This window comes from Branchiostoma floridae, chromosome 18 (genome assembly GCF_000003815.2).
Source record: "Branchiostoma floridae strain S238N-H82 chromosome 18, Bfl_VNyyK, whole genome shotgun sequence".
In the NCBI taxonomy this organism is placed as follows: Eukaryota; Metazoa; Chordata; class Leptocardii; order Amphioxiformes; family Branchiostomatidae; genus Branchiostoma; species Branchiostoma floridae.
The window spans coordinates 17,503,445-17,515,301 of record NC_049996.1 but is presented as its reverse complement, the minus strand read 5'-3'; the positions used below and the strand labels follow the sequence as shown (position 1 = coordinate 17,515,301).

The following is an 11,857-nucleotide window of genomic DNA, read 5'->3' as shown; positions in this document are numbered from 1 at the left end:
CACGTCGAACCATGAACTAGCCTATTGACAATGTTATTCCACCCTTAGATGATGGAATCGACTGAAGATGAGCATCAAGAGTCGGCAGAGGAGTTCAGCTGGGCAGAAACTGACAACGGAGTTGAAAGTGAAAGTGGAGAAGCTGAAAGTGAAAGTGGAGAAGCTGAAAGTGGAGAAAGTGAAAGTGAAGAAGCTGAAAGCGAAAGTGGAGAAGCTGAAAGTGAGAGTGGAGATGGTGAAAGTGAAAAGGAGCGGAGGACTCTCAGCTGTCGTCATTGTGAGTATGAAACGGAGCACAAGCAGATGATGAGGAGACACATGAGGTCCCACAGAACGTACCAGTGTGACCAGTGCGACTATTCCACTTCACAAAACGTGCGACTAAAACGCCACATGGCGGTGCACTCCGGTGAGAGACCTTATCACTGCGGCCACTGTGATTTCTCAGCAGCGAGGAAAGACGGTCTTTTCAGCCACGTTAGAGCAGTGCACAGCGGTGAGAGACCATATAAGTGCACTTACTGTGATTATTCGGCAGCAGAGAATGCTCAACTTAAGAACCACGTCATGGCTAAACACACCAACACCAGGCCGCACAAGTGCACGCTGTGCGACTATTCTGCGGTTGAGAAAAAGAGATTGAAGTTCCACATGGCCACCCACACTGGGGAGAAACCTTACAAGTGTGAGTTTTGTTCTTTTGCGACTCATCAAAAGCAGAATTTGAAAAGTCACGTTCTCACACACAGTGCCGACAAACCGTACAAGTGCCAGGTCTGTGACTATTCCGCAATTCAAAGGGGAGCTTTAAAGATACACATGTTGAAACACACACAACCTAAAATTAAGGTTAAAAAAGAGCGGAAGAAACACAGCTGCCCGCACTGCGAGTATGAAACGATAAATAAACCTGCAATGACGCAACACATCAGGACCCACACTGGAGAGAAACCGTTCAAGTGCCAACAGTGTGACTACTCGGCATCACAGACGGCTACATTGAAAAAGCACATCCGGGCTGTGCACACCGGTGAGAGACCTTACAAATGTGGTCACTGTGACTTCTCCGCAGCGAGGAAAGACGGTCTTTTCAGCCATGTTAGAGCAGTCCATGGCAGTGACAGACCTTACCAGTGCACGTTCTGTGATTATTCAGCAACACAAAATGTTAACCTGAGAAACCACATCATGGCTAAACACACAAAAAACAAGCCGCACAAGTGCACGCTGTGCGACTATTCTGCGGTAGAAAAAAAGCATCTGAAGTTCCACATGGCTACCCACACTGGGGATAAACCTTACAAGTGTGAAATGTGTCCTTTTGCCACCCATCGAAAGATGTTTTTGAAAAAGCACATGAACACACACACTGGTGAGAGACCATATAAGTGCCAGTTCTGTGACTATTCAAGTGCTTTAAAGGCAACTTTAAAAACTCACATGGACACTCACACTGGCGAGAAGCCATACAAATGTGAGATTTGTGATTATTCTACTGTAGGCATGTCTTATCTGAAACTCCACATGGCCAACCACACAGGAGAGAAACCCTTCCACTGTGAATTATGTGAATATTCTGCAGCGCGAAAACCAGACCTAAAGAAGCACATGGCTAACCATACCGGCGAGAAACCGCACAAATGTGAACTTTGTGATTATTCTGCTACGGACAGGAGCCATTTAAAGCGGCACATGACCACACACACTGGTGAAAAACCTTACAAATGTGAAATTTGCGAATACGCTGCGGCACAAATATCCTCTTTGAGAGACCACATGACTAAACACACCGGGGAGAAGCCTTACCAATGTGAGGAGTGCGACTATTTCACAACTAATAAAGGGAGTTTAGCGAAACACATGGCAAAGCACACCGGTGAGAAGCCTTACATGTGCGATGTCTGCGGGTTTAAGACAGGAACGAAGAGTACCTTAGCTCAGCACACGGCCACACACACGAAACCCCACAAGTGTGACCAGTGCGACTACTCCGCAGCGCAGATCGCACACTTGAGGAGGCACAAGGCCAGACATGCCGAAGACAAAAGCAGTGTGTAAGTGCCTGAAGAAAAGTCAAGAAACAAACTAAACTTGGATCGCATTCCTTGTCTTGTCAAAAGGAATATTTCAGCCATGCCATTACTATTAGGAAAGGAACAATTATCAATGCGTCGAAGAGACGCAGATGACGGACGAAAGTTTGTGAGTTGCTTCTAATGAATGCATTTTGGAGGACATTTTACTCAGAAATATGATGACCTCTAACTTTCAGATTGCTTCGAAATTGTCATTCTGAAACCCTATATTCGTGGGTGCCCTCAAAACAGGACGTTAAAACGTAGTTTTACGACGGAACGTTTCGGGAATTATTGGGGACGTGTGCAAAGGATTAGAGACGTGTGCAAATAGACAAGAATCTTCAGCGACCTGAGATCGTTGAAGCAGTTTTTACTCTATTTTAACGACTCGTTGTCTTTTGCATATTTCTATAACCATACTTGCAAATGTACTTCCGCAAATTTGTTTTTCTTCTTTTTATTCTATACCGCTTGTAGGTTCTTTTGTGATCCATTTAAGACATTCAGTTTGATAGCTGGCTCCATCTTAACTGTAGTACTGATGATATTAACTATAATATCAATAATATTTACTATTAGTTGATGCCATTATTATCGACTGTAGTATGAAAACCTTTAAGTTTGTTAGATACATTTAACTTATAGCTATAGATGTTCTAAGAGGTGTGTAGGTTGGAAGGATGGAGTGTAGAAAAGTTAACGTTATTGAAATGTACAACGTCTTCCGTAAGTTGCCCTACATGTACATGTATACGTAACATATAAAGTTGATATCAAACTAGTACTTTTAACACTTTTACACTTTTTCAAATTTTCTATGATATAGTTATAACGATTTAAAAAAAAATTTTTTTAATGATTTTTTTTTTAATGATTTTTTTATATTTTACCGGTTTTATATTTTTTTAATATTTTTACCGGTGCAATGGCCTAGTGGGTAGAGTGTTCGCCTTGCATTCGGTAGGTCGTGAGTTCGATCCCCGGCCGAGTCATACCAAAGACTCTAAAAATGCTACATGCTGCTTTCTCTGCCACTCAGCACTAATGAGGAAGAGTATGGAAGTTAAACACACATCATTACCAGCGGGCCAGCCCCCTGCTGTAGTGACTTGCACATGTGTGGCCCAAGGGCTTCGAAGTGGGGATGGGCGCCACCCTACGCGTCTGTAGATGCATGGGCAAACTTTAACTTTTTAATTTTTTTTATTCTTTTATATTTCCTTCTTCTGAAGCTTTCTTCTATTTTCTTAGACAGTTTTTGTTTTGTTTTAATCTTATAACGTATTATGTGTTTCTTCATAATAAATCCGCCAACCAAGACATGAGATGTCTTTGTTTTGTTTTTCGGCGATTTTCAACCGGGAATGTTCTAATGCCGAGAATGAAGCTACACGCATATAAAGCTAGTTCACTTTTATCCGTTGGGTAACCTATATCCGTTGCTTTTAAAAACAAGGTCGTCGGAGATATCACACTGACGGACGTTGGTTTCAAATTGCAATATTTTCAGTATATTGCAGTCTAAAACTACTACCCATCGGCTTGATGTACCTAAATATCCTGCTTTGAAAAACAACGGTGATAGGTTACCGGATAAAGGTGAACTAGTTTTATATTCCTTTCCCGGCATCAGAACCTTCCCGGTTATGAATAATCGCCGTCACACACAACTTACGCCAATGCCCGCAGAGTGGCCGGTGAAGGAGGCTACTTTTGTCCGGCGTCACAGCATGAAAATCGATCGGACGACGAGAAGTGTTATAGAAATTGCTAAACTTTTTTCCAACACTGGATTAGATTATAGGGACTTACCCTCTAGTTTCGGTTTCGGTCAATTAACAACTCCGTCGACCTTGGTCACAGAATGCTAAGACGAGAAGTTCTGGGAATCCCACGATTTGTAGGATTCTTTGTAGGTATTGTCAAACATATCAAAACGCCGTAAACGCTGTCAGTTTGCACATTGTTTCAGTTATATATTGTACAAATCATGTCCTTGTTCTTGTTCTTGTATGGTTACTGGGTAACACCCCTTGTGATGTTGGGGCAATCCACCCAGTGCGCAGTACTGCTGTCTTATTGGCCGTTCCTCAGGTGTTGTAACACCTCTTCCTTGAACTTAACGGGGTCTGTTTGAAGGGTTGTTGAATATGGTAGACTATTCCAGTAGGCAGTGGTTCTTGGGAAATACGAGTATTTGAGACAATCTTTATTGGTCTTAATGAGTTTATATGAGTTTCGTTGGTTACGTCGAGATTGCCTTGGGTTGAGCTGCAAATAGGAGCAAGGAGGTTGAAAGGTTTCAACCTCCTTGATAGGAGTCAACCGGCAGGGCTAGGAGACTTTGTCTAGATTTCTGGAGAATTGTAAGTTTGTTGGCTGCTCTTCTATTTTTGAGTGTAGCACATCCCAAGTCTGAGACTAGTTAAGTGGCGCTTGACTGAGAGTTTGGACAGTTAGATCATTGTCCCAAATGATCATTTGGGTGTATGTTAACAGGCTGTTTGTCTCCTAGCGAGATTTGGCATAAATGCAATTTTATACAAAATCGCATAAGAATCAACTCTATTAGTAGCTTCTGTTGAACCTTCCACATGCGGTGCAGTCAATGGTCTTTTAGCACGTTTCTGTACAGCAAAACATTTGAATCTTATAGATTATAACTACCGAACAATCTGAGTGTAACTGACATACTGCTACACGATGCGATGATTCAGGCAGACGATCTCTCAACTTTGACCTTTCACTCTTTTAATATTATCTGCGTTTCTCCATCTAAGATGAAGGACATTGTGAAGATTTTCCGCGTTTTTCGGGAAAAGCACGGGACTTTCGAGCCGTACTCCTGTCAAGTTAGCTACCTTGTATGTCAGTCTTCGCTTTTCAGACAAACTTGAAGTTGAACTTGTGGCTGAGGATGGTCAGAGGTCGGCTTTGATGAGTATTTGCACTCTGAATCTGATAACCCTGGTGCTGATTGTATGGGCCAAGTGTCGTGGACCCAGTGGGCAGAGGTTGGTGGATTCATCATTGAGTCTTATATGTCATTTATATCAGTGTCAGATGACCTGGTGTCCATGGGCCTCTCCTGGCAGTCAGCACAGACAGCAGCACAGGACCGACCCAGTTGGAGGAAGAAGGTCATAGCCTTATGTCTCACCAGGGACGAAGAGGATAAGTAAGTAAGTAAGTAGGAAAAAAGGTAGTTTGTTTTGCCTTATGACGTAACACACCAGGTTTTAAACTAAACATTTAAAAATGCATACCCGTCCACGTCCACAGATTTATTTGATCAAGGAGTTTTTTTATCCTCCTTTATTTGATCCATCAGTATGAGTATGAAAGGACCCAACTCTTTTTGGACAAATGTTGAGTCTTCTGAAGGGACATGGAGTTTCATGAGCATCACCCCTCAAACATGTTGAAGAACCCAACACACTTGTAACTAATGAATAAGAATGGGACCCCCCCGTCCCCACAGTACCCATTGAACTTTCTTCTTGAACTAAAAATGCATTTACAGATTTAGCTTCTACAGAGCAGAAGAGCTAAATGAAATGCCTAAGTCATCCCCTGAACATGTTACCCCTGAAGTCTTGCTATAGATAACGTAATTAACTTTAGACAGTTTCTGGAAAAAGAAAAAAAAAACAACCCAGGAGCCATAGTATAAGACCAAGACTTAAATGTTTGATTTTCTTCTTCATAATCACAGAATCCACGTCTAACAAGTTGTTCCTCTCTTCGAATCAGTCTCACAAAATCAGCATTTCCAGCTCCAGCATTACCATGGCTACCATACCAAACTCCTATGTACTTTTATTTACATCCCAAAATACAATGCCACAACTTCTAGTTTCATTCTAAACCAGGTTTCTTCATTACTGTTTACTACGTTGTAAATTATGATCAAACGTTGAAACTTGAGAAATAGAGAATTACACAATGTTAGAAACAGAATTGATACATGAAAACATTTGTTTTTGTGCTCTAAACATTAGTATTTTACAACTTTCCACACACAAGGGGTACTAGTAGTAATCATCAAAAAGCGCCTCATAGCTACAAGTAAAGGAACTGCAGGTGTAAATAAGCACCACCAAGGCCTCCATGATTGAATTTCTTGGTTTGGGGAACTTTTGCAGAAAATTACTAGAGCAACATAGAAGATTTGAGAAGGCATACTATGATATGAATGAACTGGAAGCAATGACTTTTCAACTGTCCATTCATGAATAAAAATGGCAAGCCTGGCTTGAGAGTAGGGTGGTTGGAACTCAGGTTAGTATATTATTTGTTATGTAAGCACAGCGTCATGAACATTACGCAGTTGGTATTGTCATAAAGCCTGGCTTTAATCTCAGAACACGCCACATTTGCAGTTTCGCACACACATGCCTTCTCCTTGCCTTGCCCAATTCCCATTTTTGTCAGAAAATTCCATGCCAATTTCTGGCCTCACCAATTCTATTCCTTGGTTCTGAAATATAATTATTTAAAGAAAAGAAATGTGGCAACCAACATGAGTCTGTATGCAAAGATTCACAGTTTTTCTCCTCCCAAGTTTCTGTTATAATAGAATGACAAAGAACCAAGGAAATGAATTGGTCTGGCCTTACACGATCCATTGTCTTAACAATGTCATAGAAAATCTAGTCAGCAAAATATATGATTTTTTTAGATCCTTACAATATTCCATTTGTAAGCTTAGAAGTAACAGACACATGAAATTGAGGGAATAGATTTTTAGGAGATTATATAGAACTAATATAGACTGAGTTGATACAACTTTTAGATAATTAGGAACAAACAAGTTTTGGGGCTCCTTCTGCCCCCGCCCCCTAAGCTTGCAAATGGAACAATCCAAAGAATCATTTTCAAAAGAAAGACCATTGTAAAAATACTGTCACTTGGTATGCCATAACCCAGCCTAATACCATAACAGTAACGTAGCAGCATTTTCTCACTTCCAGGAGAATAGTTGCAATAATTAACAAGCAGGGGAAGACTGGTAGATCTCTGCACAGGGCAAGGGTGCTACTGTACTAGGAGGCTTGAAGTGTAGTCATTCTTTTAGTAAGATCCAACAGGACTGGCCATAATGTAACTCAGTTTCCACCATATATTATAAGTGCTTTTTAAAGATTTACATTGTATACCAAGCCAACATACAGGTACTCAAGATGTTCCACATTGTCCACCTGCATTCATCTCAACACCTTTGTGTTTGAGTTGCCAGTCTTCAAGACTATGTGATAAGAAACTTTGTTTCTTAACTTAAGTATCCTCAAATTTTCTGTTTGTCCCCAAATACTGGTGGCCATCTTGGATCTAGCTACTCCACCAATATGACGGCAGCTGTCCACACAAAAAGTTTAAAACTTGGTTTCTGTTACTTTTGCCTTAACTGTACAAATTGTTGTGTCATCTGCAAATTCAAACAACTTCTTGGGATTGTATGTGTCTTCAGGTGACACAGGTGTACATGTGATATACAGTTTTGATACAGGTGTGACAGTCACACAGGTGTACATGTGACACACACAGGTGTGCAGATAGAGGTGTGACACATGTGTACATACAGGTGTGAACCCTGTGCAGAGATCTGATCCACACTTAAATAAACATAGGTCAAGCTAAGTTCCATGTAAACCTGTACATAAGATCATCTACGCTCTACCAACTTTAGATGACAAATAAATAAATAAATAAAGAAATAAATAAACAACACGTCAAGTCATGATCACTCCTGCCAGCAATCTCTGGAAACTGCAAAGAATGTACAAAATTTACAAAACATCGAAATCAGACATCCTAGATGATCGTAACTATGGAAACCGACCAGCTTGTTCTTCCTTATAAAACACCCCTCTGGTGGCAGTGAAATGGAACAGTCCAGTGTTAAGAGAACATTTTTACTAGATATGTAATTTACTCCCTTTTTGCTGTATGTCTCTGTATAGTTTAAGGCAACAGGTGAGGATATAAAGGCTACCGGTGCCTGAATATTCATACAAATTTTAGGAATTCATATTGATTTTGCAGAATTCATATTCATAGATAGCAGTATGGGTTGTGTGTATCCTGAAAACTAGCATGTATCCTAGTGTTGGATCATTTGAATTCCGCAAAATGTGGCCAATATGTTTCTTAGCAGTGGATTGTATGATTTACGGAGTCCGTACGTATGCCTTAAATTTTGTATAAATTCCGTAAAATTTGTACAAATTCCGAAAATTTGCATGAATACTTGGGCACCACAGTGCTATAGGATTTCTGCCCCAGCTGTCTGTGATCTCTGGCCAGTGTTGGGAAGGTCTCTGACTGGTGTTTGTTCTGCCCCAGCTATCTGTGTTTTGGACTGTGGAAGGTCTCTAGCCGGCGTTTTTCTGCCCCAGCTATCTGTGGTGTAGTCTGTGGAAGGTCTCTGGCCGGCGTTTGTTCTGCCCCAGCTATCTGTGGTGTAGTCTGTGGAAGGTCTCTAGCCGGCGTTTTTCTGCCCCAGCTATCTGTGATGTAGTCTGTGGAAGGTCTCTGGCCGGTGTTTTTTCTGCCCCAGCTATCTGTGGTGTAGTCTGTGGAAGGTCTCTGGCCGGTGTTTGTAGGGTCTGATCTCAATCTTTTCCTTGGTGGTGAGCGCCGCCCGCCTCTGTCGGTAGTCCTCTGCGTACGCCTGTGTTTAAAGAAAAAATTTGGAGTTGGACAAAGACTCATAAACATAAAACCTGTCCAATTATGTCATGGTGGTAAAATTTTGATAGACTTCTGTAAAAAAAAATGCATGACCTCTGACCTCTAGAAAACCCAACATATGATTACTCAGGCCATCAATGAATGAAATAATAGGATCAATAATGTTATTGATTAAAGCTAATTATTGGTTCGGGTGGCATGGGAGGAGCGACACCCGACATAAGTCTAATCTGTCAGTAAGTCATTGATTGACATTGCATGTTTATGTGTAATTTATTGTGTTGTATTTTATTGGTTTGCATGTAGAGGACTCCAGGAAGAATAGTTTTATGTATTGAACTAATGGAGATTCCTAATAAACAAACAAACAAACAAACAAACAAACAAACAAACAAACCTTCAGTTTGGCGGATGGGAAGACGGCGGCCTGACGGTGTTTTCTCCGCTCCGGAGTGTTGATCAGCCAATCGTGGTTGAGCAGGTAGAACGCAGACGGCCTACGGTCACTGCGAGAGAAAAAAACAGACAGTTAGGGACATACCACTAGAGTTTCAGGGGAAGTAGGGCTACTGTACAGATTGCAGACGGCCTACGGTCACTGCGCGAGAAAAAAGAGTAAGGGTTCATACCACTAGAGTTTGGGGGGACACACTGGAATGCAGACAGCCTGTGGTCACTGCGCGAGGGAGAAAAGGTTAGGGACATACTACTAGAGTTTTTTTTTGGGGGGGGGGGGTGGCACACTGTGGATCGCAGATGGCCTGTGGCCACTGTGCAAAGAAATGGTTAGGGACAAACCACTAGCATTTCAGGGGGTCAGACTATGGAACGCAAACAGTCTGCAGTCACTGCCTCTATCAATGCTATGACTGCCAGCTGCCAGTACTATAATGAATGATTGGCAGCCATCTTAACTATGATTGATAGGTGCCAGCACAACAGTTATAATTTACAGGTGTCAGAATGACTAGCAGGTGTCAATACCCTGATTGAAAGGCTTCAGTGTTCAGACTTCAGGATTGACAGCTCACCTTGGTGACAGCACAAGACAGTCCTGTACGAACTGCCGACAGTACGGAGTAGCGTTGTTGAAGGCGCGGCTGATGTCATAGCGACCCTTTGACACCTTCATGATGGTCTGGTGGTCTCCGACGCCCAGGAACGGCGAGTGGGCACTTAGGCTGTGGGGAAACAAAAAAGGTTGTGTGTCCTGTTGCAGTGCCTCCTAGGCAGAACTGTTGGTACTACAACTGTTACAGCACCAAAGAATGGGGAGTGGGCCCTCAGGCTGTTGGGAACAAACTGAGCTTTCAGCACAAGATATATCAAGGAGATTTTATATAAGATGTATGTAAAACCTCCTTGGTTATATTGTGTCATGTTGCAGCGCCCCCTAGGCAGAACTGTTGGTACTACAACTGTTACAGCACCCAGGACCAGTGAGTGGGCACTCAGCAGGCTGTGGGGAAACAAACGGAGGTTTCGGCACAGGCTATATTATGTGTCATGTTGCAGTGCCCCCTAGAGAGAACTGTTGGTACTACAACAACACCTAGGAACGAGTAGTTGAGCTCAGGCTGTGGGCACACACAAACTAGCTTGAATTCTAGCAGAGTTTAGACTGTGTGTGTCAGAGATAAGAGAGTTCCCCTCACAAGCTCATAGTTCAATAGTTCAAAGTTTGCAGTTCACCATAGTTCAAAGTTAGAAGTTCACCATAGTTCAGAGTTCAGAGAGTATAAGAGTTTCCCCTCATAAGTTCAGAGTTTAAGATCAACATACATGTAGATCAGAGTTTGTGAGAGTAAGTGAGTTTCGCCTCACAAGTTTATAGTTCAAAGTGTAAGGTTCACCATAGTTCACAGTTCAGGAGAGTAAGAGAGTTCCCCTCACAAGTTCAGACTTCAAAGTTTAAGGTTCACCATAGTTCAGAGTTCATGAGAGTAAGACTAAGAGAGTTCCCCTCACCACAGGAAGGCGATGACCCCCACGCTCCAGATGTCAGCAGCCGGACCAGCCGTCTCATAGTTCACCACCTCAGGAGCTGCAGTGGGAGGGGGGCACAGGCAGGCAGAGAGGTAAGGAGAGGAACTGTAACTCATTATCTATCTTGTCTCCATCGACATTGTCTTAACTGTCTTACCTAAATGTTTCCTACTCGACTACTAGAAATTGTCTGTCTTTCTTTTGCATATCAATTCATAGTTAGGATATGAACACCTGCTCTCCAAGATCTCTTCAGTGTCACTGATGAAACATAACGGAATCCGATGTTATCTGTGACGTCTAACCATTTCGATCACACCGGGAAGGACCCCCTACTCTTTTTGATAAGTGTGGTGGGTTCTTTGATGTGCTCGAGGTGTGGATCTCCTCAAACACGGGACCTCCGATTTGAACCCTGGACCTCTGGGTTCTAGGCCTAACACTGTAACCGTTATAACAATCTAACACCCCAAGGCAAATCTAGCTCAGCATGAAACAAAAAGCATCAAATCTGTACAATACAATTCCAAGACAGACGTCCCTACATACCCACAAACTCAGGTGTGCTCTGCAACTCCCCCAGTCGGTGAGCCTCACGTCCCTCCCCTCCCGTCCTGACATGACCCTTACCTGGTTACCATGGTAACCCCTCCCTACCTATACGTACCCACAAACTCAGGTGTGCTCTGCAGTTCCCCCAGAGTCTTGCTGGGGAAGGTTCTGGCGCAGCCGAAGTCGGTGAGCCGCACGTCCAGCCTCCTCCTGCTCTCCAGTAGCAGGTTATCGGGTTTCACGTCCAGGTGGACGATCTTCTGGGTGTGCAGATAGTGCAGCGCCTGGGGGAACAGGTGTGGGAAATCTTAGATTTTGTAAATCTTCTTTTTTTGCCATTGCATAGTACCAGCTATGAGCTGATAGATGCCCTGGTTCCTTTAGATGGATGGTTTGGTAGGTCAATCTAACCTAGCCCTTCTAAAGGCCATTCCAAACGCCATTGTTAAGCAACGGAGTCAAGATGGCCGAGCAGTCTAAGGTGTGCCTCCCTCCCTCCCTAAACTACTCTCTCCCTCCCTCCCCTCCTCCCTCTCGTCCTCCCTCTC

The 11,857-nt window shown here is 42.8% G+C and overlaps 2 protein-coding genes across 2 annotated transcripts; one reads left to right on the top strand and one right to left on the bottom strand.

Annotated features, from left to right (window-relative positions):
• Positions 1–51: 51 nt before the first annotated feature.
• LOC118405523 (zinc finger protein 431-like) lies at positions 52–2,867 on the top strand. The gene has a single exon (XM_035805026.1). It carries the CDS (start codon positions 52–54, stop codon positions 2,056–2,058), a length of 2,007 nt encoding a protein of 668 aa, XP_035660919.1. The 3' UTR covers positions 2,059–2,867.
• A 5,921-nt stretch (positions 2,868–8,788) lies between these two features.
• Positions 8,789–11,752, bottom strand: LOC118405522 (serine/threonine-protein kinase 17B-like). Its single transcript, XM_035805025.1, has 6 exons — positions 11,738–11,752; positions 11,425–11,593; positions 10,740–10,815; positions 9,803–9,952; positions 9,169–9,277; positions 8,789–8,803 (listed from the first exon to the last, which is right to left on the bottom strand). Exons 1-6 carry the CDS (start codon positions 11,750–11,752, stop codon positions 8,789–8,791), a joined length of 534 nt encoding a protein of 177 aa, XP_035660918.1.
• Between the last annotated feature and the right edge of the window lie 105 nt (positions 11,753–11,857).